This window comes from Oryctolagus cuniculus, chromosome 4 (assembly GCF_964237555.1).
Source record: "Oryctolagus cuniculus chromosome 4, mOryCun1.1, whole genome shotgun sequence".
Lineage (NCBI taxonomy): Eukaryota > Metazoa > Chordata > Mammalia > Lagomorpha > Leporidae > Oryctolagus > Oryctolagus cuniculus.
Genome location: NC_091435.1, coordinates 115,001 through 142,057, shown reverse-complemented (window position 1 = coordinate 142,057; position 27,057 = coordinate 115,001). Strand labels below are relative to the sequence as shown.

Here is a 27,057-nt window from a genome sequence, read left to right as displayed (position 1 = left end):
GTTTGCTTCTGATTACTTCTATGTAATTTTATGATCAATTTTTTGAATTCCATTTCTTGCATTTCTCCCTTCTCATCATCTTCACAATCTAGTATTGAAGTGTTGTGTTCTTTTGGGGCATCATGTTGTCTTCCTTATTTTTGTTTCTTGAATTGGTGTTTGTTGTTTGGTATTTGCGGAGATATTCGTTGGTTTCGTTTTTTTTTTTTTTTTTTTTTTTTTTTTTTTTTTTGCTGTGGCAAATTTTATCTTTGTACTATGACTCTGTAGATAAACGGAGGATCTGCTTTCCGTGTATATATAGAGACTTGTAGTGGGTGTGGCCAGAGAGCTCTGTTCAGTTATCCAGGGTGAAGGACATGTCTCAGTTGACACACCCAGGTTCAGTGCAGTAAATTTCCTGTTTTTTTTTTTTTTTAATCAGAAGGGAAGTTTATTCTGCTCAGCTGAGCTTCTCTCCTCAAAGGAGACCAGTGTGAAATTCATATGAAGACACAGGAGATCTCAAATAGCTAAAGCAATCTTGTACAACAAAAACAAAGCAGGAGGCATCACAATACCAGATTTCAGGACATACTACAGGGCAGCTGTAATCAAAACAGCATGGTACTGGTACAGAAACAGATGGATAGACCAATGGAACAGAATAGAAACACCAGAAAGCAATCCAATTATCTACAGCCAACTTATATTTGATCAAGGATCTAAAACCAATTCCTGGAGCAAGGACAGTCTATTCAATACATGGTGCTGGGAAAATGGGATTTCCACGTGCAGAAGCATGAAGCAAGACCCCTACCTTACACCTTACACAAAAATCCACTCAACATGGATTAAAGATCTAAATCTATGACCCGACACCATCAAATTATTAGAGAACATTGGAGAAACCCTGAAAGATATAGGCACAGGCAAAGACTTCTTGGAAAAGAACCCGGAGGCACAGGCAGTCAAGGCCAAAATTAACAATTGGGATTGCATCAAACTGAGAAGTTTCTGTACTGCAAAAGAAACAGTCAGGAAAGTTAAGAGGCAACCGATAGCATGGGAAAAAATATTTGCAAACTATGCAGTTGATACAGGGTTAATACCCAGAATATACAGAGATCAAGAAACTCCACAACAACAAAACAAACAACCCACTAAAGAGATGGGCCAAGGACCTCAACAGACATTTTTCAAAAGAGGAAATCCAAATGGCCAACAGACACATGAAAAAATGTTCAGGATCACTAGCAATCAGGGAAATGCAAATCAAAACCACAATGAGATTTCACCTCACCCCGGTTAGAATGGCTCACATACAGAAATCTACCAACAACAGATGCTGGCAAAGATGTGGGGTAAAGGGACACTAACCCATTGTTGGTGGGAATGCAAACTGGTAAAGCCACTATGGAAGTCAGTCTGGAGATTCCTCAGAAACCTGAATATAACCCTGCCATACAACTCAGCCATCCCACTCCTTGGAATTTACCCAAAGGAAATTAAATTGGAAAACAAAAAAAATCTGTCTGCACCTTAATGTTTATTGCAGCTCAATTCATAATAGCTAAGACCTGGAAGCAACCCAAATGCCCATCAACAGTAGAGTGGATAAAGAAATTATGGGACATTTACTCTATAGAACACTATACAGCAGTAAAAACAATGAAATCTGGTCATTTGCAACAAAATGGGGGAATCTGGAACACATCATGCTGAGTGAAATAAGCCAGTCCCAGAGGGACAAATATCATATGTTCTCCCTGATTGGTTACAACTGACTGAGCACCAAAAAGGAAACCTGTTGAAGTGAAACGGACACTATGAGAAACAGTGACTTGATCAGCCTTTGTCCTGAATGTTGATGAACAACTTAATACTTTATCCCTTTTAGTATTTTTTTTTGTTCTACTTAATACTATTGGTTGAACTCTGTAATTAACACACAATTATTCTTAGGTGTTTAAATTTAACTGAAAAGTTATCCCGTTAAATATAAGAGTGGGAATAAGAGAGGGAGGAGATGTACAATTTGGGACATGCTCAATCTGACTTGCCCAAAATGGTAGAGTTAGAAACGTGCCAGGGGATTCCAATTCAATGCCATCAAGGTGGCATGTACCAATGCCATCTCACTAGTCCAAGTGATCAATTTCAGTTCATAATTGATCACACTGATAGGTCTAAGAGTCAAAGGGATCACACAAACAAGACTAGTGTCTGCTAACACTAACTGATAGAATCAAAAAGGGAGAGAACGATCCATCATGAGAAGTGGGATACACAGCAGACTCACAGAATGGCATGTGGGGAGCAACTGAGACTAGACTAAATTACTGGAACTAGGACTAATTCTATGCATCTGATCTCCCACAATATGGCGCTGGGGAGGAGTAAACAACTACGCAGCTGCCTCGCCAATTTGACTGATAAGCAGCAGCAGCTGATCCTGCTCCTGATTGGAGGAGAGCAGCATGCTTGGCGTGTGGGCAACAGAGCATGGATTGGTGGAAGAGGACTATAAAGGAGGAGAGAGACAACATGCACCGGGGAACATCTGAGGAACATCTGAGCAGCCCCCGAGAGAGCCGGCCGGCGGTGTGCCGCTCCTCCGCGAAAGCGGGGAAAGTGGCAGCTAACCCGGGACGGTGTGGTTCCTCCACGAGTGAGGGAACGGCAACTAACCCAGGAAGGGCCAGGCAAAAGGAACAGCGCAGGGTCCAGTGTCGTTCCTCCACGAATGGGGGAGCGACAATGGCAGATGTCCTAAACAGCACTCTGGACTCAAAATCAGCCCGTAAGGCATTTGGATCTGGCTGAAGAGCCCATGAGAGTATTTTAGGCATGGAAAGCCAAGACACTGTGGCAAAAACAAAAAACAAAAACAAAAAACAAACAAAAAAAACCAAACCACCTAAATTAAAGATCTCTGTGAGCAAGATCCCAGTGGAAAGAACAGGCCATCAAAGAAGGAGGTACCTTTCTCTGAAGGGAGAACTTCCACTTTGACTATGACCTTGTCTAAGTAAGATCGGAGTCAGCGAACTCAAAAGGCTTCCATAGCCTTGGCAACTCATGACAAGAGCCTAGGGTGATTACTGATGCCATAACCAAGAGTGTCAATTTGTTAAGTCAACAACAGGAGTCACTGTGCACTTACTCCTTATGTAGGATCTCTGTCCTTAATGTGTTGTACAATGTGAATTAATCCTATAACTAGTACTCAAACAGTAGTGTGGGGAGCAACTCGGACTATACTGTTACTGGAATTAAGACTTATTCTATGCATCTGCTCTCCCACAATATGGCGCTGGGAGAGGAGAAAACAGCTTCTACACAGCTGCCTCCAGTTCAGCCAATAAACTGTGGACTTGCTCCTGATTGGAGGAGAGCAGCGTACTCGGCGTGTGGGCAGCCGAGTTGGGATTGGCAGAGGAGGACTATAAAGGAGGAGAGAGACGGCATGCACCAGGAACATCTAAGGGGAACATCTAAGGGGAACATCTAAGGGGAACACCTGTGCAGCCCCCGAGAGAGCTGGCCGGTGGTGTGCCACTCCCCTGCGGAAGTGGGGAAAGTGGCCAGGGGGAACCGCCCTTCCACGGAGGTGGAAGGGACAGTAGCCAACCTGGGAAGAACCAGCAGCAAACCCGGGGAGGGCCGAGCAGACGAAAGAACAGCACAGGGTCCTGTGTCGTTCCTTCACGAAGAGGGGGAGCGACAAAATGGTGCCGTGACTTGGATATGAAGCCTAGGCAGGGTTTAGTGTTGCTCCTCCACGAAGAGGGGGAGCGACATAATGGGGCCGTGACTCGGATAGGAAACCTAGGGCGGATAGAAAACTTAGGAGGGAAGAAATGGGAAGAAATGGGAAAATATCGGAGAGAGAGACTAGCAAACAGCCTAGGGAAAAGCCGGACGAAAAAGGTGCCGGAAGAAGCTATTGAAAGCCTAGGCATAGACTCGGATACGGACTACGGGGGGAAGCTGGGAGAAATCTCTAAGGGCGAAAGTGAAAGCTAGAACAAACAGATACGGACTGTGGGGAGATACGGACTGTGGGGAGAAGCCAGGAGAAATGAGGGAGGAATATTGTTGGAAGAAAGCTTGGGGAAACATACCGGGTAGAGAAAAATGTTAGGGAAATTGAAGCCGCGGGGGGCAGGCCGAGGCGGAGACGAAAGCCACTTTGGGATTCTCAAGTTAGCCCGGGAATAGGGGGCGAAAAGTTAAAACCAGAAGCGGAAACGTAAGCCAGGTTGGGATCCGTCTGATTAGCCCAGGGAGCAAAGGACGGGAAGCCAAATCGTGGGGCGGAAACGTGAGCTGGGTTGAATTCGCCAGGTTAGCCCGGGGAACTTAGATTGAATGCTAGTGGCGGAGACGTAAGCTACGCTGTGTGACTCGCGGAGGCTGCCGCGCGCAGAGAGAGCGTGCGGGGCACAAGTAGATAGGGAACGCTGGGCTAGTGCGAGACCGCGGAGTGTGCGCGCGAAGCCGAGCCGCGCAGAGCCGGGAAGCCGCCGCGGGGTGGGTGCCGAGAAGCAGCCTCGGGGCGGGCGCCGGGAAGCCGCAGGGATAAGAGAAACAGAAGTTTAGAAGTAAAATGAGAGAAATAGGAATGCTGGAAGATAGAAGTAAAATGGGAGAAATAGGAATGCCCGGAGATAGAGAAATAGAGAAATAGAAAGGCCTCCCCTCAACATGGCAATGAGAGAGCTTGGATTCGGTCTGCCTGATTAGTGAGGCGATGAGCACCTGTGGGCGGCTAGCAGCTTATGCGCCGCAGGTCACCGAAGACAGGCACGTTATTAACATCAATAGTCTCCCCACAATACCGCAATGAGAAGGCTTAGATTCGGTATGCCTGATTAGTAGGGCGATAAGCACCAGCAGGCGGCTCGACCAGAGTATGAGCTGCAGGTCACCGAAGATAGGCACGAATCAACACCAATAGGCCTCCCCACAATATGGTAATAAGAAGGCTTGGATTCGGTCTGCCTGATTAGTAAGGCGGTAAGCACCAGCAGGCGGCTCGACCAGAATATGAGCCGCAGGTCACCGAACACAGGCACGCATCAGCGCCTAAAAACCTCCTCACAGCATGGCGAAGAGAGGACCCGGATTCGGTTTGCCTGATTGATAGGACTTGTAAGAACCTGTGGCAACTCTAGCAAGTAGAGCAGAGTGTGTGCCGCGGGACACCGAAGACAGGCCCATATCAACGCCAAAAAAATAAAAAGAAAGGGGGATCTGTGGGGAGCAACTCGGACTATACTGTTACTGGAATTAAGACTTATTCTATGCATCTGCTCTCCCACAATATGGCGCTGGGAGAGGAGAAAACAGCTTCTACACAGCTGCCTCCAGTTCAGCCAATAAACTGTAGGACTTGCTCCTGATTGGAGGAGAGCAGCGTACTTGGCGTGTGGGCAGCCGAGTTGGGATTGGCAGAGGAGGACTATAAAGGAGGAGAGAGACGGCATGCACCAGGAACATCTAAGGGGAACATCTAAGGGGAACACCTAAGGGGAACACCTGTGCAGCCCCCGAGAGAGCCGGCCGGTGGTGTGCCACTCCCCTGCGGAAGTGGGGAAAGTGGCCAGGGGGAACCGCCCTTCCACGGAGGTGGAAGGGACAGTAGCCAACCTGGGAAGAACCAGCAGCAAACCCGGGGAGGGCCAAGCAGATGAAAGAACAGCACAGGGTCCTGTGTCGTTCCTCCACGAAGAGGGGGAGCGACAAGTAGCTTATACTTTGTGTTTCTGTGTGGGTGCAAACTGTTGAAATCTTTACTTAATATATACTAAATTGATCTTCTGTATATAAAGAATTAAAAATGAATCTTGATGTGAATGGAATGGGAGAAGGAGTGGGAGTTGGGAGGGTTGCGAGTGGGAGGGAAGTTTTGGGATGGAAAAAGCCATTGTAATCCATAAGCTGTACTTTGGAAATGTATATTTGTTAATTAAAAATTAAAAAAAAAAGAGACCAGTGCCTGAGCACTAGCCCCAGTGGGTATAATATTCATCTGCTCTGCCCCAAGAACCACACAAAGGATCTTAAAGTCTTCAGTGTAAGTTCAGATTCCACAGCTATGTCCCTCACCAGGTAACCAAGAAGCCCTGAGCATGTGGAGTCTCCCACAGTGACTTCCCAAAGTCACAGCCACACCATGAGTCCTCTCACACAGCCTCAGTTTTTTCATAGTCCTGGCACAGAAGCCTCCCACAGTCACGAGCTCCCAGGTCCCTGTTAGTTCTCCCCACCAGAATTAGGAGTCCCCACTCAGCTGGTTGCTGGGCTTGGACACGAGCTGATGCAGCTGTTATGTATGTCCAAAATGGCGCCTGCTCTATGGGCTTGTTACAGGACACTGCTGTAAAGTGATCAGAGAGAAACATGTCCCTCTTTTTTTTTTTTTTTTCTCCTCCTCTAGTTTGGCAGGTACATTATCCCCCATGGGGCTCCAAGCCAGGTTTCCTCTAGGCTCTTCCTGCAGCTTTAGCACCAATGGCTTGGGCTGCTTCAGTCTGGTCTCACCTCACTTTCCAACGCTGGTGCGTAGGCTCTCAGATGCTGGAGTCCTCAGTTGTGGGCATCCATGCCCTCCACATAGGTCCACCATGTCCCTCCTCTGCTGTTTTCTCCCTAACTCTTCCCTGAGACTTCCCTGTCCACTTCTTTTATTTATTTATTTATTTTTTTGACAGGCAGAGTGGGCAGTGAGAGAGAGAGAGACAGAGAGAAAGGTCTTCCTTTGCCGTTGGTTCACCCTCCAATGGCCGCCGCGGCCGGCGCGCTGCGGCCGGCGCACCGCGCTGATCCGATGGCAGGAGCCAGGAGCCAGGTGCTTTTCCTGGTCTCCCATGGGGTGCAGGGCCCAAGCACCTGGGCCATCCTCCACTGCACTCCCTGGCCACAGCAGAGGGCTGGCCTGGAAGAGGGGCAACCGGGACAGAATCCGGAGCCCCGACCGGGACTAGAACCCGGTGTGCCGGCGCCGCTAGGCGGAGGATTAGCCTAGTGAGCCGCGGCGCCGGCCCTGTCCACTTCTTTTAAACTATCTTCTCTTGGGTAGACCAGTAAGCTCCCTCCCTACTCTGCCATCTTGGAACTCCTTGAATCATGTTTTTAAATTCATTCTGGTATTCTGGATCTTTTAATTGGAATGTTTTCTCCATTAACAGTTAATGGTATTACTGTTAATATATAGTAGAGTTAGATTTTCTATTTTACTATTTGTTTTCTGTTCATTTTTATTCATTTTCTGTTCATTTTCTGGTTTTTTTTTTCCCTTTCTTGGTGATGTTCCATCAATCCTCTTCCTCTCTAGATAGATGATTTTTAAAAAAGAAATTAATTCTTAATTTATCTACTTTTTATCTGTATCTTGGTAATAAATTTTAAATCTTGTTCTAGGAACTAGTTTTCACTATTAACCTTTCACTGTCTACTTAAAATTAGTGCTGTGAGACTTTCCTTAAAACACATGCACCTGGGAGCCGGCGCTGCGGCTCACTAGGCTAATCCTCCACCTTGCGGCACCGGCACACTGGGTTCTAGTCCCAGTCGGGGCGCCAGATCCTGTCCCGGTTGCCCCTCTTCCAGGCCAGCTCTCTGCTGTGGCCAGGGAGGGCAGTGGAGGATGGCCCAAGTGCTTGAGCCCTGCACCCCATGGGAGACCAGGAGAAGCACCTGGCTCCTGGCTTCGGATCAGCATTGTGCGCCGGCCGTAGTGGCCATTGGAGGGTGAACCAACGGCAAAAAAGGAAGACCTTTCTCTCTGTCTCTCACTGTCCACTCTGTCTGTCAAAAAATTAAAAAACAAAAACAAAAAAAACAAAACATATGCACCTGGTTACAGTGTCAGTACCTGTTATTTATGCTTGAATTGTCATCTATAGTCACTCACAAATACTATAAGTGCCACAATGCTATTTTATTTTTTATGCAGTCACATGTATTTTAAAGAAAGGAGAAAATAATTACTTATATTTACCCATGTTTACCATTTCCCAAACTCTGCATTCCTATCTCAAGGTTCAGTGTTTCACCAGTCTCATTTTCTTTCAGCCAGGCCAGTTTCTCTTAGCATTTATTACGGTGCAGCTTTACGAGCAACAAGTTCTTAGCTTTTTCCATGGATATGTTATTTGATGGGTACAATTCACTGGTTACAAATTCAGAGATTTTAAAAAAGCACTTTAAAGATACCATTCAAATGTCTTTTGATCACCCTTTTTTCTGAGAAGTCCAAAATACTTGGAATCAGTGTTCTCTATTTGTAATGTACATTTTTCTTTGGTTGCTTTCAAAGTTATCTTTTTTTTTTTTTTTTTGGTGTTCAACAATCTTAGATGTGCTTTGGTATAGTTTTCTTTGCGTTTATTCTGCTTGAGATTTACTCAGGGTTTCAAATCAGTAGTTATAATTTTCACTAAATTGGGGAAGTTGTTGGCCATTATTTCTTCAAGCTTTTTTTTTTTTTTCCTGTTTCTCTCTCTCCCTCTTGGACACTCTTTACTTCCATATTAGAGCTTTTAATTTTGTCGCACAGATCCCTTAAGTTGTTAATTTTTATAATACTTTTTTCTCTCTTTTCTTCAGATTACATAATTCTACAGATCTTTCTTCAAGTTCAAAACCTCTTCTGTTATCTCTAATCTACTGCTTAGTATACCCAATAAATTATTTTAAATATTGTTCCAAGTCTTTTTAGTTTGTTTTTCTGCTGAGATTTATCTTTTCACTCATAACAAGTATATTTTCCTTTAGGAGTATAATTGTAATAGTTTATATAAAATTCTTATCTAATATCTGGGTCATCTTAGGGTTGCCTCCAATGATTTCCTCTTCTTTTGAGACATTCTTTCCTGCTTCTTCATATGTCAATTATTTTTGGATTTTACATTGAACATTCTGATGATACACTGTAGATTTTTTTTTTAATTTGACAGGTAGAGTTATAGACAGAGAGAGAGAGAGAGAAAGGTCTTCAGTTCCGTTGGTTCACTCTCCAAATGGCTGCTACGGCCAGCGCTGTGCCGATCCGAAGCCAGGAGCCAGGTGCTTCTTCCTGGTCTCCCATGCAGATGCAGGGGCCCAAGCACTTGGGCCATCCTCCACTGCCCTCCCGGGCCACAGCAGAGAGCTGGAATGGAAGAGGAGCAACGGGAACAAGAGCCCGCGCCCATATTGGATGCCGACACTGCAGGTGGAGGATTAACCAAGTGAGCCACAGTGCCTCCTACACTGTAGATTTTGTACTCTATTACATTACTCCAAAGATTCTGATTTTGTTTTATTTACCTGACCGCACTGAAAATGTGAGCTATGTTCCCCTTGCAGTGGCAACTAGTGAAATCTCTATTCGGTTTTGTCTTTTATTGTCTAACTGAAGTCCTATACATACATGGGTCAGGGGTCAACAGAAATTTGGACTGAGTTAATCCACAGAAATTTGAGGTCTCATTTTCTCTGTATTTCTCCTTTCTAGCTTTCACTTCTTCACTTCATTGCTAGTGCAGTCACTCCAATCTCTGCCTGCTGATTCCTGAGTTATTAAGACTATCAGTTTTGTATCTGAGTTTTTAGCTACCCAGCACCAAGTGTAGACTACTCTTAAACCAAAAGAAGTAAAAACCATGAACTTCTCCCAGTGATATTTCTTTCTATCAAGCTTCAACTCTCCAAGGCATCTTTTTGAAAAAATAATATTTTGTTCAGAAGTTTTAGTTATAGCTGTTACTTATGAAATGGTTAATGCAGAGTAACTACCATTGCCGGTAGCGGGACTGTTCCATGGAAATTTAACAAGAACACTATATCTGGATATGTTTTCATAATAAAAGGTAAAAGGTGGAGATTTAACTTTCTTCACCTTCCAAATGGCTAATCTGTTATCCTAGTCTCATTTATTGCCTTGTTCTGTCCTCATGGACTTGAAATACCTCTTTAATTTAGTGACTAATTTTCAATACAGTTACCTAGGTCTGTTTCTTGACAACTTCTTTGCCCTATCTAGTGTTGGGACAAATCAGTGCTAGTTTGTTTTGTGTTAATTCTGACCAGAGAACTTGGTACAACCTCTCTGGAGAACAGTATGACTATAGTATCAAAGAACTTTGAAATATTTTAATCCTTTCATCTAAAAATCTATTGTTGATACTTTATCTAGGGAAATCAGGACAGATAAAAGTATCTGTTCATCTCAATGTCTTCATAACCATGGGGAAACCCCCCTACCACGTTTCAATATGTAATCAAAGGCCACAGCATATAAATATAGGAGCAGTCATAAAGGTATTTATGGATACTTTTGATAATGTGAAAATGCTCTTATTATGTGGAAAAAGCAAGATATAAAAGCTTATATAATTACAAGTATAAAATTTAAATGCTTCAAAACATACTAGAAGGAAATATAACAGTATTTTGATAATTTTCTGAGTTTAGGAAAATAGCTAGTTTTTATTTTGCTGCTGTAGGGGGTGGTGCTGCGGCATAGCAGGTAAAGCCACCACCTGCAGAGCCAGCATACCATATGGGTGCTGGTTCAAGTCCCAGCTGCTTCATTTCCAATTCAGCTCTCTGTTATGGCCTGGGAAAGCAGTAGAAGATGGCCCAAGTCCTTGGGCCCATACACTCGTGTGGGATACCCAGAAAAAGCTCCTGGCTCTTGGCTTCAGATCGGCCCAGCTCCAGCCATTGAAGCCATCTGGGAAGTGAACCAGTGGTGGATGATCTCTCTCTCTCTTTCTCTCAAATAAATAAATAAATCTTTAACATAAATAAATAATTTGCTGTTGCAATCTTTTTATTTTGCAAATTTTCTATAATAGCCATTATTACTTCTACACTCAATTAAACAAACATTACCCAAAAAAACCCACTGATTTCTGGATCTCTTGCTTAATAAGTCCACATAATAGTAGAACTGATAAGAAGAAACTGAATATTAAAGCCCTCACATTTTTGAAAGGCAGTAAACTGAGGCATATTATAAGGTGCTTTTTTGAAGCCAGGTGGAATCATATGCAGAATCCAAGTTAGCTGACACAGTTCTGTAATTTTTCCATGATCTAGATATTACTCAGCAAGATTAAAGGCTGATTTTATGTGTGGCACATTTGGGCGTTCTAGTCACTGTTCAGAGCATGGCACTAAATGAGAACTGGGCCAGATACCTTTCTGGGCTTGTCATACCCTCAGTCTCCAATCCTGACTGTCCATTTAATACAGGCATGCCACAGATTCATATGAGAGCTGGGCAAGGTAAAAAGAACAAGGTAAAAAGCAGTTTTCCATTTATCTACCTGCTTCAGTTTTCAAAGTATGTTACAGACTGTTAAGGAAGAGGGCATGAAAGGTTAAACAGGAAATCCTGATTCTGGAAGTAAATGGTCAGTGCCCTGTGTTACCCAGGAAGAGACAGGAGAGCACTTTCATTTTTGCAAGGCAAAACAGAGGTACTGGGAAAAGCCTACAGAGTGACACTCTGATTCCTTTTCCCAAAAGGCCACATGGCACAAATTCACAGCAGGAGTATGTGAGCAAATGAAGAAGATGGGTTGAAGGAATGCCATTCCTTAGGAGAGACACACAGCCAGATTTCTGCAGAAAGCAATGGAAGACAGTAACTTCTTCTGAATATGGTTGATGGAAGAGTCTAGATTCAGTAACTGAATTCTGGACAGAGTAACAAATTCCCCACAATTGGTATCCAGGGCCTCAATGCTAACAGCTACTTAGGTCCAGGCCTGACAATTTTCTACAATGAGGATGAGAATCGGTGAGCCAGGAAGCTGAGAGGATTCCCACCTGGGGTTGCAGAAGCAAAGCTCACTGTGGGGAAGACATGGTGTGTGTGCGCATGCTTGGACTAAGCACAAAGCAGAGACCCGAGGCTTGCACACAGAAAACTAAGGCCACGTGCAGGCTCTCGTGCGACTCTGCTGGCCAAGTATGGAAAAGGCTGACTTAGCTGGTCTGCTTCCTCACCCCTCACAACGGTCCCTGCAGGAGTACTCTCCCTACTCCACAGTCAGAGAAAGTGGGGGCTTGGGGACTAACGGCTGGAGAGGAGGCCCCCACTCAGGCCTGCTGCACCTGCAGGGACTCCTGGACTGGTGGCTTCACCCAGGAGTGTGGGGTGTAAACAAGCGTGTAGGATTCAGTAAGATGAAGGCTCCGCCGCATGGACAGAGAAGCTGAAATGTACTCTCTTGAGCTGCTGGGATCCACTGAAACCGCTGAACACAATCCGAGCAGCACGCACGGTGCCGCAGGAAAGGCCGCGCTGCTCCCTCTCCGCGGCCTAGACACCTCCCCCTCCCAGCAAACCGCTTCTCAGGGAGCGGCTTCTGCAGGAACCACGGCTTCCCAGGCTCCTCCATCTCCACGCGTGAATAAAGTTCCTCTGAGCAACTTCCGCCCGCAGGGGGCCCATTACCTGGTGACACCTCCAGCACGCAGTCCCCTTGCGTCCCCCAGCGGAGACGCTGACCCTGCTTCCGATTACCCCTCACTTACCTGGACCCCTCAGTCAGGCAGGGTCCTCACCGCGGGGGGCCTTACCGCCCATCGCCCGCACCTCGGGGCCTCACCTGTGACAGCGCCCCCCTCAGGACACAGCCCCTCCCTCACGTCAGGGCCTCATCCGGGCCTTGTTCAGGACACGGCCCCTCCCTCCCTCACCTCGGGGCCTCACCTGTGACAGCGCCCCCCTCAGGACCGACCCCTCCCTCACTTATGTCAGGGCCTCATCCGGGCCTTGTTCAGGACACGGCCCCTCCCTCACCTCAGGGCCTCACCTGTGACAGCGCCCTCCTCAGGACCGACCCCTCCCTCACCTCGGGGCCTCACCTGTGACAGCGCCCTCCTCAGGACCGGGCCCCTCCCTCCCTTACGTCAGGGCCTCATCCGGGCCTTGTTCAGGACACGGCCCCTCCCTCCCTCACCTCAGGGCCTCACCTGTGACAGCGCCCTCCTCAGGACCGGGCCCCTCCCTCCCTTACGTCAGGGCCTCATCCGGGCCTTGTTCAGGACACGGCCCCTCCCTCCCTCACGTCAGGGCCTCACCTGTGACAGCGCCCTCCTCAGGACCGGGCCCCTCCCTCACGTCAGGGCCTCATCCGGGCCTTCTTCAGGACACGGCTCCTCCCTCACCTCAGGGCCTCACCTGTGACAGCGCCCTCCTCAGGACCGACCCCTCCCTCACCTCGGGGCCTCACCTGTGACAGCGCCCTCCTCAGGACCGGGCCCCTCCCTCACGTCAGGGCCTCATCCGGGCCTTGTTCAGGACACAGCCCTCCCTCACCTCAGGGCCTCATCCGGGCCTTGTTCAGGACACGGCCCCTCCCTCACCTCAGGGCCTCACCTGTGACAGCGCCCTCCTCAGGACCGGCCCCTCCCTCACCTCAGGGCCTCATCCGGGCCTTGTACAGGACACAGCCCCTCCCTCACGTCAGGGCCTCACCTGTGACAGCGCCCTTCTCAGGACCGACCCCTCCCTCACTTACGTCAGGGCCTCATCCGGGCCTTGTTCAGGACACGGCCCCTCCCTCCCTCACGTCAGGGCCTCACCTGTGACAGCGCCCCCCTCAGGACCGACCCCTCCCTCACTTATGTCAGGGCCTCACCCGGGCCTTGTTCAGGACACGGCCCCTCCCTCACCTCAGGGCCTCATCCGGGCCTTGTTCAGGACACGGCCCCTCCCTCCCTCACCTCAGGGCCTCATCTGTGACAGCGCCCTCCTCAGGACCGACCCCTCCCTCACTTATGTCAGGGCCTCACCCGGGCCTTGTTCAGGACACGGCCCCTCCCTCACGTCAGGGCCTCATCCGGGCCTTGTTCAGGACACGGCCCCTCCCTCCCTCACCTCAGGGCCTCACCTGTGACAGCGCCCTCCTCAGGACCGGCCCCTCCCTCACTTACGTCACGGCCTCATCCGGGCCTTGTTCACTACACCGCCCCTCACTTACGTCAGCGCCCGCTGCCGGGCCACGATGCAGTCTGGCTGGCCGCCGCGGAACACGAGGCGCGCGTTGGACTGCACCCACAGCCAGCCGGCGCGCTTGGTGAGCAGCCTGAACACCGTGAGGCCGCTCTCGCCGGTTCTCATCACTGTGGAGACAGGGGCGGGGGCGGGGCTCGCGGGGAAGCCTGGCTGCCCTCAGCGGGGGCGGGGTGGGGAGGCGGGCGGGGGAGGCTTCCCCCCGGGGGCGGGCGAGGTGAGAACCAGAGGGGCTGTGTGAAGCGAGCCCTCCTCCGCCTCCCGGGGGCTGCGGGGGCCCAGGGTGCCTCCTGAACTCACTCCGCACGTGGTTCTCCGCGCAGTACATCATGTCCGCAGCGTGGATGAACTGGTAGCCCGACCCCTTCCTGCAGAGCTCGCTCTCCGTGTAGCCCAGGATCACCTTTCCTCTGCGTAGACAACACACCGCACCTTATCCTTTAACTCCACAGCAGAAAATCCGCAGAAAGGAGGCGCCCCGCCCCACCCCACAGTCAGGACCCTGCCCCAGGGCCATCCCTGAAGCAGGACTTTTACCCCTGAGCCCACCGTCGGGTGCCGTTCTGGACTCAAGTGTGCCTCCTCTGGCCACTGCAGGTCTAGAAAGCGCCGCTCTCACACGAGCAAGGCTGGGACAAGATACTTAGGGGACACCACACTGAGCACCCCGCCACTGATGCCATACATGTAGTCAGTTTGAAACTCGGCCTTAAGCCTGTGTTTATTTGCCTGTACTGTGGAACCGGAGTTTTTCCCTGGGGTATAGACAGTCTGAAACGCGATACAAAATTGTGCTTGTGAGAGAGCACCTTTTGTCACAGGATTCCAGTTCTCCCAAACACAGGAAAGAACAGTCTCTTACAGGAAAAGGTGAACCTCGAAAGCCATTCAAGTAACAGTATATTAGGGGCTGGCGCTGTGGCACAGTGGGTTAACGCCCTGGCCTGAAGCACTGGCATCCCATATGGGTGCTGGTTCGAGACCTGGCTGCTCCTCTTCCTAATCCAGCTCTCTGCTATTGCATGGAATAGCAGTAGAAGATGGCCCAAGTCCTTGGGCCCCTGCACCCGCGTGGGAGACCCAGAAGAAGCTCCTGGCTTTGGATCAGCGCAGCTCCAGGCGTTGTGGCCAACTGGGGAGTGAACCAACAGATGGAACACCTCTCTCTCTCTCTCTCTCTGTAACTCTTTCAAATAAATAAAATAAATCTTAAAAATAAAAACAGTATATTGGATCACTTGCTATTAAACTGGTATTTTCTAGACTATATTCTAAGAAACACTGATACTGGGGTCGCTGTTGTGGCATAGGCGGGTAAAGCTGCCGCCTGCAGTGCCGGCAATCAATATCGGCGCTGGTTAGAATCCTGGCTATTCTACTTCTGATCCAGCTCTCTGCTATGGCCTGGGAAAGCAGTGGAAGATGGCCCAAGTCCTTGGGCCCCTGAACCCTTGGCTTCGGATCTATGCAGCTGCAGCTGTTGCAGCCTTTTGGGGAGCGAACCAGGGGATAGAAGACTCACTCTTCCTCTCTCTCTGCTTCTGCCTCTCTGTAACTCTGCCTTTCAAATAAAAATAAATAAATCTTAAAAAACAAAACATTGATACTGTAACATGTTAATTTATGTTTCCTCCATGAAAGGTTTTACTGCTAGATAAGTTTGGAAATAAGTGGCATAGCAGGTAAAGCTGCTACCTGCAGTGAAGGCACTCCATATGGGCACTGGTTTGAGTCCTGGCTGCTCCACTTCTGATCCAGCTCACTGTTAATGGCCTGGGAAAGCAGTAGAAGATGGCCCAAGTCCTTGGGCCCCTGCACCCATGTGAGATACCTGGAAGAAGCTCCTGGCTCCTGGCTTCAGATTGGCTCAGCTCTAGCCATTGCAGCCATTTGGGGAGTGAACCAGTGGATGGAAGACCTCTGTGTGTGTGTGTCTCTCTCTGTCTCTCTGTAACTCTGCTTTTCAAATACATAAATAAAATAAATCTTTAAAAAAAAAGGGGGGGGGTTCAGACATTTCTTCATATTGGGACTTTGTGGGGCTTCACTAGGATGTTAATGGAAGTCTCCAAAAGGGAGACAAGTAATTCCTAGGATTTGTCATCTGCATCACACTCTATCCCAGACACTATATCTGACTTGGAAATTTTGGTATATTGCACCTATAAACAGTGTGCTTCCTGCTCATTTCACACAGCCCATCTGGACAGTATTGGCCAACTGTTCTTGTCAGGATTCGAGCCAAAACTGGTCTTGGAGCACTATTGTGTCCCTAGGAGTCAGGGTGTCTGGTCAAAGGGGTATACCTGGAATCACAGGCTATAGGTGTGAAATCCAATTTGTGTTTTGTTTGGAAAAGAAATGGTTTATTTTGGAGCTCCAGGATGGTGAGAGGCTGATGAGGTGTTGCAACAGCAAACAGGGTGAGCTGAGGAGACGAGAGGACGTCATTCTCTGACTTGTTCTGCCCAGGGAGGAATTTAAGATGGCCCTGAAAATTCAATTCCTGGAAAAAGAAGACCCCAAACATAATTAACAGAGAAAGGAGGATGTTAAGTAGCTAAAACATTAGATACAACTTCTCCCTTATGCAATTAAGTGGTGCCCAGTCTACGGTTGAATTCTCCCCCTCTCCCACTCTGCAGCACAAGTATGCACAGACCTCGAGCCACCTCACTCTTCTGTTCTGCCCTGGTCATTCTTCATGGCATCTTAGCCCTTTATTGAGCCCTAACCTACATAGCCCTTTCCATAGACCTGCACAGCACAGCATTAGTTGAGCTGCAGGTGACGGTGAAGAAGATAGATGTTAACATCCTCAGTTCACCTAGGACTCCTAGTTATGGCTGAACCAGAAGTAACAGGTGTAATAAATCTCAAGTAAACATATTCCAAGTCTTAAGTAGGCAGAAGAAGATTCAAAAGACAACTCTTGTCTTCAACAGGCCAATCCTCTGGAATGGCAGTGAGCTGAAGGCCTGAAGATCTTTCCAATGGTGGTGAGGAGGCCTAGCCCAATCCTAAGCAGAGTCATACCTAGTTCAGGAAATTCCTGCCCCTCTAAAGGCTGTGTGATTACCAGAAACCCGGAAGAATTGTCCAGAAGGCAGCGGAATCGGCAGACAAAGCTTCTCTCCAGACAGGAGGAGTTCTCCAGGGGAGGATGCTGCATGTTGTCAGTGGGGGTGCCGGCAAGTGGGAGAAACCTCTGTCCAGGCAAAGCTGGAAGGACAAAGACAGACTGAGGATACGTCACCAGAACCATTACCTTACAGGGCGGAAATGTCTACAGCTCTGGGAGCCACTGGTGGGTGGAGAAAATGCAGGGTTGTAAGCCCTGTCTCCAAGTGAACTTTGTCCTTCACTGGCAGGACGACCTTGATCAGTCACTTAGGCTCACTTAGGCTGGCTTTCTAATTCATGAAATGCTGCCAACAGGCCTGCCTGCCTGCCTTCATGGTGCCATGAGGATCAATATAAAAATGATGCACAGCAAGAGTTGTGTGCTGTCACTTAAAGCTTATTGTACAACAGCATGCCGAGTTATGTTGGCAACAGCCTCACACATCTTTTTTAACTTTTGACTGCGGCAAGAGGCCACAATAAGTAAATAATCTACACCTTGACTTATTATATATTTATTCCTTTGGGGGAGGGCCTCTTACCCCAGTAAAATTTAAGAACTATCAAATAGGAATTTTGTCTCCTTTGCTCAATACTCTATCCCTAGAACATAATGGGTACTCAGGGCTGGTGCTTTGGTGTAGTGAGTAAAGCCGCTGCCTGCAGTGCCAGCATCCCACGTGGGTGTCAGTTTGAGTCCCGGCTGCTCCACTTCTGATCCAGCTCTCTGCTATGGCCTGGAAAAGCAGTGGAAGATGGCCCAAGTCCTTGGGCCCCTACACCTGTGTGGTACACCTGGAAGAAGCTCCTGGCTTTTGGCTTCAGACTGGTGCAGCTCCGACTGTTGCAACCATATGGGGGAGTGAATCAGTGGATGGAAGACACCCCCCCACCCGCCTCTGCCACTCTGTAGCTCTGCCTTTCAAATAAATACATATTTTTTTTTAAAAAAAGAACATACTGGGTGCTCAGCAGACACCAATTAAATGGAAGACTGAACTGAACTAAGTTGGGTAGAAATGACGATTTTCTCATTCTCGCTTTCTACAGTGGGTGTATAATGTCACATTGGCAGGGAAAGAAAACCATACACAGAAAAGTGACTAGATGGTCTCCCAGGAGAAAGCACTTTTGTGGTGAATGCTGTTCTCCCATTTCTTGGGGTCCTGGTTCAATCTCCTCCTTTCCCACACCGGGAATTTGCAGGAAAGTCCTCTCAGACAGTAGTAGGAAGAAAGCTAAACTCTTGGGTTAAAAATAAAGTGTTATCCATGCTTCATTAGTATGTCTAAAGGTGCAAAAGCCAATTATGTTCTATTTTGCTCTATTCTCAACCTGACAAATCATAATGCTTATGCCAAATGGCTTCCCATGTGTCACATGAAAATCTGATTTGTCTAGACTTAAATTCTTTGGAGGACTAAAATGGGAGTCAGGTTTGGAATAATTTAGCAACCCTATAAGTTTTAAAGGGAAGAATGAAGAGAAGGGCTTAATCCAAGTATGAATTTACAAGTTCTGCTGCCGTTCCTTAATCTCATTTAATACAGCCTCCAGTACAGTGGCTGGCACACACCCTCCATAACTGTTAGAACATATCATCTACACCCATGTATAAAGCAAACATCAACTTGAGTTTGGTTTAGGTAGGGTGATATTTAGACATTTTCTGGCATATTTATAGCACTGTTGTTAAGATTTTACTTATATTTTGAAGAAAATTGTCATGTATTTATAAATATGTAAGCAGATAATGTCATGGGTTCTGCTTCTGTGGGAGTATAAATGTATACAAGAATTAAAAACCATGAAATTTTAAACGATATTTTAGAGTTTACATTGTTATGGACAACAGGGCATACTTAATTTCAACTTGCCAGTTTCATAAAGCACACAAAAGTGTATTGCTCAGGGCTGGTGCTGTGGTGCAGCAGGTTAAAGCTGATGCTTGCAGCATAGGCCTCCCATATGGGCGCTGGTTCTCTTCCCAGCTGCTCCGCTTCCGATCCAGCTCTCTGCTATGGCCTGGGATAGCAGTAGGAGATGGCCCAAGTCCTTGGGCCCCTGCACCCACGTGGGAGACCAGGAGGAAGCTCCTGATTCCTGGCTTCAGATCAGCGCAGCTCTGGCCATTGCGGCCATCTAGGGAGTGAACCAGCAGATGGAAGACCACTCTCTCTGTCTCTACTTCTCTCTGTAACTCTGTCTTTCAAATAAATAAAATCTTTAAAAAAAAAAGTCTATTGCTCACTGTGACATTCACACATATAGATATCGTGACTACGGCTTAAAATTTAGGATACTCTTTCTAAATGAGCATGGCATTTCCAATCAATATTTTATTTGAGGATTGAGACAAAATATAGAAAATTCCAAGAAAGTGAAAGTAAGGGTTATAATGGTGCATTTTAAATTCACTACAGGACACACTACACCAAAGATTGTTATTCATACCTTCCATATAACACAAGGCATAAATAAAAGTGATAGAAATACACTAAAAATTATTTTGGATGGTATTATTCCATCTTCCATCATGCTATAAATAAAGTGAGGTAATTTTTTTATCTTCTTTATTTATTTGAAAGGCAGAGTTACAGAGAGGCAGAGGCAGAGACAGGGAGCAAGATCTTCCATCCACATGTTCACTCCCCAGTTGGCCACAACGGCTGGAGTTGGGCCAGTCCGAAGCTAGGAGCCAGGGGCTTCTTTCAGGTCTCCCACGTGGGTGCAGGGGCCCAAGGACATGAGCCATCTTCCACTGCTTCCCCAAGCCATAGCAGAGAGCTGGATCAGAAGTGGAGCAGCCAGGACTCAAACTGGCAAATATGGGACGCTGGATTGCACGTGGAGGCTTTACCCACTATGCCACAGCGCCAGCCCCAATTTCTTTATTTTAAAGATTCATTTTTAATTATTTGTTTGAAAAGCATAGTGACAGGAAGAGGTAGAGACAAAGACAGAGGAAGATCTTCTTTCTGCTGGTTCACTCCCCAGATGACCACAACAGGTGGGGTTGGGCCAAATCTAACCCAGGAGCCTGGAACTCCATCAGGATTTCTCATGTAGGTGACAGGGGTACTTGCCTATCTTCTGCTGCTTCCTCTAGGCACATTAGCCGAAAGCTGGATAGGAGCAGAGCAGCTGGGACTCAAACTGGTGCTCTGATATGGAATACCAGCACCACATGTGGTAGCTTAACTCACTGTGCCACAACACCAGCCCAAAGTGAGATAATTTTGAATGTTATTGGCATTTTGAACAAATGGCAAGAAATATTAGTGCATATCTATTCAACATAATAAGCAAAAAATCTACATAGCATTACCATTGACCATTTTTTAAGGTATTCTCAAATATTTTAGATTTGTGTATAAAATACAATTAAACTAGGGAGTCACTAGCTTCTTTAAGAAATGAATAAATGGGCCAGCACCGCGGCTCAATAGGCTAATCCTCCACCTGGCGGCGCCGGCACACCGGGTTCTAGTCCCGGTGCCGGATTCTGTCCCGGTTGCCCCTCTTCCAGGCCAGCTCTCTGCTGTGGCCCAGGAAGGCAGTGGAGGATGGCCCAAGTGCTTGGGCCCTGCACCCATGTGAGACCAGGAAAAGCACCTAGCTTCTGCCTTCGGATCAGCGCGCTGCGCCGGCCATTGGAGGGTGAACCAATAGCAAAAGGAAGACCTTTCTCTCTGTCTCTCTCTCTCACTATCCATCCACTCTGCCTGTCCAAAAAAAAAATTATATATAAAAAAAGAAATGAATAAATGTAAGGAACCATCGGGTTAGGGGCAAACAGTGCAGGACCAGGTGACAGTTGAGGATCTGCTTTGCTGACATTGTGCCTTGGCCTGGGACTACCTGGGAGCTTTAGAAAGATCCCCACCCACTCTGAGGCTTGTTTCTCAGCAGAGCCCCACACAGGGCCACAGCTCAGGCTGGACTGTGACCTCTGCTCCTTCTCTGGTGCCTGGTCAGTCATCAGGGACAGGGTGAGAACAGAGGAGCAAAGCTCAGTGCTGAGAAAGCTCCTCACTTCAAGGGGCTGATAATCTGACGGGAAAGGACAGGGAAGCAGAGAGACATCTCCCGAGAAGTGATGTTACCCAGCTGGGATGGCAGCTGACAGGTCGAGTCATGGGTGGCCATCTGGAAAGAAAGCAGGTTTGGAGAAAGATGGCTAAAATCATCATGCAGCCAAAGTTGGTCAGAACTAAAAGTCTTGAGAAGTTACACAACCAATTCTTACAGCTGGTCTTGTAAGTTTATTTTTATTTAATATTTTAGGCTTCCTACTAAAAAATATATTAGTGTGTCAATATTGGCACACAGCTGCATTTTTCTAGCTCAAACCTCTATTTGGGGAGTATTTCACTCTTTTCTGATCATTACAACAAAACAGAGAAGAGCCTTTCCCCACATCTGTGTGGGTGCATTCAACGCACTCTAAATCCTTGGACAGGGGCCTGTGTCTGGGCTAACACAGTGGCATTTACCTGAAAATGACAGACTGCCTTTTGTCTCTGGTTACTCAGCATCGCCCAGCCCATGATGAGAACCCCTCTCGTGCACTCACCAGCTAGGCAGATGTGGTTGGGAATGCCTCCACGTGAGCAGCAAGGTCTCTCCCCCGGTGAGAGTCCTTCCACTCACCAGCTGGATCCACCAGGGAAATCTCAGTCTTGTCATCTGCACATTCATCCATCCATTCATTCATTCAAGACACTAATATTTACTGAGTGCTCATTTTCTCTCAGGTACTGTCCTGGCCACTGGCGATTATCAGTGAACAAGACACTCAAAGATCCCTGCATCCTACTGGTAGTAAAAACAACAGAAATTCGTGCCGCATGAGGATTGAGGATGGTCAGATGAGGTCAGAGAAACGAGAGGGTTCTAAGACAGGAGCCCTGATCCTGATGCACAGTCCTCCTGCCTTCCCCTCACAGGCTTGGAAGCCAAGAGTGCTCCCTTAGTGCTTACTGGAGCAGACATTTGAATGGAGAAAGCCTCACTGCCAGGCCTAATTTCCTCATCATGGACTGAGAAGGTCAAAACACACACACACAGGATTGATTCCATGTTCCACCCTTTCCCCTCCAAGCACTGGCGACTTACAGCTGGTGTCCTGCTCCGCTGCTCTGCTGACAGGTGCTGGGTCTGGATGCCAGCGGAACTGGCTCTGGAACACGGCTCTGTCTTCCTTGTGGATCAGCTCATACACACTCTGATAGATGATGTCTGACTGCAAAGACCAAGGGACTGTGTCTTATTCCAGGCTGCTTCCTACCCTCCAGAGGCTAGTGTGGCCCATTCATCTTATATGTCGTGGCCAGTCCAGCTCCTCTGACCTCTCTTCTGGTGACCAGGCCTCCTGGCCTCCTGTGCCCAGTCCCTCTCCAGCCTAGGTGCTGTCTGCTTCACTGTGCTCCTGATTCCCCTCTGGGCTTATTTGACTCTTTTGTAATACAATGGGTGGCCCTCTCGAGTACAGGGGAGGGAGGAGCAACTTCCCAGGAGATAAATCACAAATCTTCAGTCTGAGATGGGAGACACCCTTAGGAAGCCATTGGAGTAGCCTAAGAGTTGGCTTGAAGCTCTGAGGAAGAAGGATGTGGGAAGAAAGATGTTCCTGGAAGCCAGGCATCAGCTGTTCTGACAATAAGATTTAATTCAATTAGAGCAAAATGCTCATTTCCAAGGAGATCCAAGTTCAATCTGTTATCTGTTGAAAGAGGTATTTTTCCCTGTAATCTTTTTTGTTTGTTTGTTTGTTTTAATTTTTTTTTTTTTTTGACAGGCAGAGTGGACAGTGAGAGAGAGAGACAGAGAATTTGCTGTTGGTTCACCCTCCAATGGCCACCGCTGCCAGCGCGCTGCGGCCGGCATACGGCGCTGACCCGAAGACAGGAGCCAGGTACTTCTCCTGGTCTCCCATGGGGTGCAGGACCCAAGGACCTGGGTCATCCTCCACTGCACTCCCTGGCCACAGCAGAGAGCTGGCCTGGAAGAGGGGCAACCGGGACAGAATCCGGCGCCCCGACCGGGACTAGAACCCGGTGTGCTGGCGCTGCCAGGTGGAGGATTAGCCTAGTGAGCCGTGGCGCCGGTCCCCCTGTAATCTTGAAGGAACTAGGCTACCTCAGTAGTGACTTGAGCACAACCAAGAACTAATGCATTCTGTCCTCATTTGGATTTTGTGGATACTTTATGCATAAAGCATTTGTTAAACTCCTTTCAAGCCACTTTGCCTTGAGAAGTCTGGGTAGGGGGTTGTACATTAGAAGGGTTGAACGAAACATGAGTTTCCTGCCCTTGCCTGCCGTTAGTGAGCAGTTTCATCCTGCTCTACCTGCATCTTCTTGGAGGAATTCTGTGCAGTTGAGTTCTCCATCCCCAGTAAATCATATTCTTCTTCATGCTTCCTGTACTTAATTGCCCCTGCAGTCCCTGCCACAAGGACATGGGCGTTAGCCTGCTGCACTGAAGAGAGGCAGCTGCCCCTGCTGCCTCTGCGTGGGGCCTGGGCAGCCTTGTTGTCTGCCTCTCAGAGCCGGGGGAAGCTTTGCATCAGTCACACAGAGTGTGTGCACAGGCACTGAGGTGAGACCCAGCTCTTCTGTGACAGCCCCAGAGAAGACCCCACACGGCTCACAGCAGGCCCTGAAGCAACAAAGATGACTCACTTGGTGAAACCCCAGGTAATCCTGGACTGTGGGGGAGACGTAGAAGACACAGCCGTCTTCAGTCACTGCCATGAGGAAGCCATTGAGGGCCTGGGGAGAGGCAGAGAAGGGCGTCAGTGAGACCTGCCACGAACTTGCCTGTGGCTCCAGGTCTGTGCAGCTCCTGAGGGCCGGGGTCCAGGCTGAGGCATCCACAGCGCCTGCTCTTAGTGTGAGCGCCCACACACAGATCCCCAGCTGGTCTGGTTTCCCAGAGCTCACACCAGCTCTGTAGAGAGAGAGCCTCTGCCCCAGGCAGCTGGGCAAGTCAACTCCAGCTTGCTGCAACTTGGGTCAGTCCTGAGCCCTGTAACCTGAACAGCAATGACAGACGGTCGTCTGCACCCTCAGCTCCCCTCTTCCCGGAGAGAAGACCAGACGGCTGGAGATGCTACAATCCAGAGGAAAAGGATTCGCGTTGTCCCTGCTCTTCTCAGGGCACCCTGCACCAGGACCGCCCCGTCAGCCCCGCATCTGTGAGAAGTTTAATTTTAAAGTTTCCATTGGAAATGCTTTTTATAGTCCTTTCAGGAAAAAGGTCCCTGTGCTTTACAGCTACTGAGCCCTATTCCCCTGCCCCCATTTCCAAGTAAAAATTTCCTATCTATGCTTGCTTATTGACTCAATGAGTGTCTGAGCCTGAGGTCCACAGATATAAACACAGCCCTGGCCTCCAAGAAGTAGGGGCAGGCTCGTGTGGGGCGCAGTGCAAGGCTGAGGTAGGGACAGGCTTGTGTGCGGCACAGTGCAGGGCTGAGGTTGGGGCAGGATCCTGTAGGGCTCAGTGCAGGGCTGAGGTAGGGGCAGGCTTGTGTGGGGCACAGTGCAGGGCTGAGGTTGGGGCAGGATCCTGTAGGGCTCAGTGCAGGGCTGAGGTAGGGGCAGAATCATGTGGGGCACAGGGCAGGGCTGAGGTAGGGGCAGGCTCGTGTAGGGCACAGTGCAGGGCTGAGGTAGGGGCAGGCTCGTGTAGGGCACAGGGCAGGGCTGAGGTAGGGGCAGGCTCGTGTGGGGTGCAGTGCAGGGATGAGGTAGGGGCAGCTCATGTGGGGCGCAGTGCAGGGCTGAGGTTGGGGCAGGCTCCTGTAATGCACAATGGAGGGCTGAGGTAGGGGCAGGCTCATGTGGGACACAGTGCAGAGCTGAGGTAGGGGCAGGCTCATGTGGGACACAGTGCAGAGCTGAGGTAGGGGCAGGCTCGTGTGGGGCGCAGTGCAGGGCTGAGGTAGGGGCAGGCTCGTGTGGGGCATAGTGGGGACTCATGGATTGGCAGAATTGTGTTTCTACCTAGAAATGAGGTTTAAAATGTTAAGATACAGAAAACCAAAGGAGGCTATGGTTCTTGTGTTCCTCAGTTGTGACCCGTGATGGTCACTCTTCCGGTTTGTATAAAAGTCTGAGTATCCTCTAAAGACCTACGTGTTGGGCTCTTGGTCCCCATGGTCTGATGTTAATGGTTTATGGATTAAGGGTGGAGGCTCGATCCCATTATGGTTTCTGAGAACTGGGCCTTAGGTCATTGGGAGCTGCCCTCGGAAGGTGGCTTCCAGGAGAGGGTTGGTTGTTAAAGCCATGTTTGGCCCAGCTGTTCTCTCTGCTTCCTGACTTTCCCTGTGATCCACACCTTGATTTTGTTCTGCTCTCATCAGACACCAGACTAATGGTCTGCCTGATCTTGGACTGTGAACCTCCAACACTGTAAGCAAAAATAAGCCTTCTTCCTTCTTAAGTATTTCCTCAGATATTTTGGTTGTAGCAATGAAAGTCTGACTAATAGAGTCACTCTCCTGATAATAATGATGGTCACAGCAGCAGCAGCAGCAGGATCAGTGATGGTAACCTCTGTTATAGTCTTATCATATAATTACATCAGTCATTGTAATGAGTCTTCTTTATACATCCTCAAATCCTATGTTCTCTTGATTCTTTGAACTCAGTTGGAAAAATTACAAACATAACTGAATCCAACCATGCCTGCCTGCTCCCAGATGAAGACTGTTCCAGTTTTGTTTTCACCACCATGAACCTCAAACGGCTCTGATGCAACCTTGAATTCTTTATGTTTCCCTAGTGTACCCACTCTCCCATTCTGTTGGATGACTAATTCACACCTTCTTCACTCTCCTCAAGCCACCAACACTTCCTCCCCTCCCCTTACACTCAATCTTGCTCACCATTTCACTGAGAATAAAATTCAGTCAGAACAGAACTTCAAAGAACTCCCACCACCCCTTATTATCCCTTTTCATCTGGGTCAGTGGCCCTGCCTTACCTCTGGTTAACAGGAGGACTCTCCAGGCTCAACCCTTGTGCCCATTGGCACAGCAGATCCCATCCCACTGGCTTAGGCCATTAGAAAGAACAAGGAAATGTGTCTCAATTCTACTCTATTATTCTTAGCACATGGAGAAGGAAAATTTTAAAAATTAATCCATTTTTACCTAGGAGGTACAAGAATAATGTAGATTATAAAGCTGGTATTTAAAAATAACTTCAGGGGACTAGCGCCGTGGCTCACTTGGTTAATCCTCCACCTGTGTCGCCAGCATCCCATATGGGTGCCGGGTTCTAGTCCCGCTTGCTCCTCTTCCAGTCCAGCTATCTGCTGTGGCCTGGGAAGGCAGTGGAGGATGGCCCGAGTGCTTGGACCCCTGCACCCACATGTGAGACCAGGAGGAAGCACCTGGCTCCTGGCTTCAGATCGGCATAGTTCTGGCTGTAGTGGCCATTTAGGGGGTGAACCAATGGAAGGAGGACCTTTTTCTCTGTCTCTCTCTCTCTTTCACTTTCTAACTCTGTCAAATAAATTAAAAAAAAATAAAAATAACTTCAGACATTTTCCAAGTAAATCAAAAGAAATTTTTGGTAAAACAAATACCTCAGTCATGCCTTATAGGATACAGACATAAAAGCCAGCAAAGTGGGGCTGGTGTTGTGGCACAGTGCAGTAAGCCACCAGCATCCCCTATAAGTGCTGACTTGAGTCCTGGTGCTCCACTTTCCTGCTAATGCACCTGAAAAAGCAGTAGAAGACAGCCCAAGTCCTTTACTCACATAGAAGACCCAGATGAATTTCCTGGCTCCTGACTTTGGCCTGTCCCAGCGCTGGCTGCTGCGGACATTTGGGGAGTGAACCAGCAGATGGAAGACTTTCTCTCTCTCTCTCTCTCTCTCTGACTTTCATATCAATAAATAATTTTAAAAGCC

The 27,057-nt window shown here is 48.2% G+C and overlaps 1 protein-coding gene and 1 long non-coding RNA gene across 10 annotated transcripts in view; one reads left to right on the top strand and one right to left on the bottom strand.

Annotated features, from left to right (window-relative positions):
- Nucleotides 1–27,057, bottom strand: part of LOC100358544 (aryl hydrocarbon receptor) — a 57,636-nt gene that overhangs the window by 13,378 nt on the left and 17,201 nt on the right. For 6 of the 8 annotated variants that reach the window (XM_070071710.1, XM_070071708.1, XM_070071714.1 and 3 more), the window contains 6 exons: nt 23,812–23,901; nt 22,244–22,370; nt 17,082–17,224; nt 16,309–16,508; nt 14,303–14,412; nt 13,971–14,112 (listed from right to left, as the gene is read on the bottom strand). In XM_070071710.1, coding sequence (XP_069927811.1) covers nt 13,971–14,112; nt 14,303–14,412; nt 16,309–16,508; nt 17,082–17,224; nt 22,244–22,370; nt 23,812–23,901 — 812 coding nt within the window. Of the gene's footprint in view, nt 1–13,970; nt 14,113–14,302; nt 14,413–16,308; nt 16,509–17,081; nt 17,225–21,231; nt 21,275–22,243; nt 22,388–23,811; nt 23,902–27,057 lie in introns of all 8 variants that reach the window. The other 2 variants (XM_070071716.1, XM_070071709.1) reach the window with 2 other exon arrangements.
- Nucleotides 13,950–27,057, top strand: part of LOC103350647 (uncharacterized) — a 19,570-nt gene continuing 6,462 nt past the window's right edge. The window contains exon 1 of one of the 2 annotated variants that reach the window (XR_011387656.1): nt 13,950–14,066. This is a non-coding gene — a long non-coding RNA (uncharacterized lncRNA). The remainder of the gene's footprint in view (nt 14,067–27,057) is intronic. The other variant, XR_011387657.1, reaches the window with a different exon arrangement.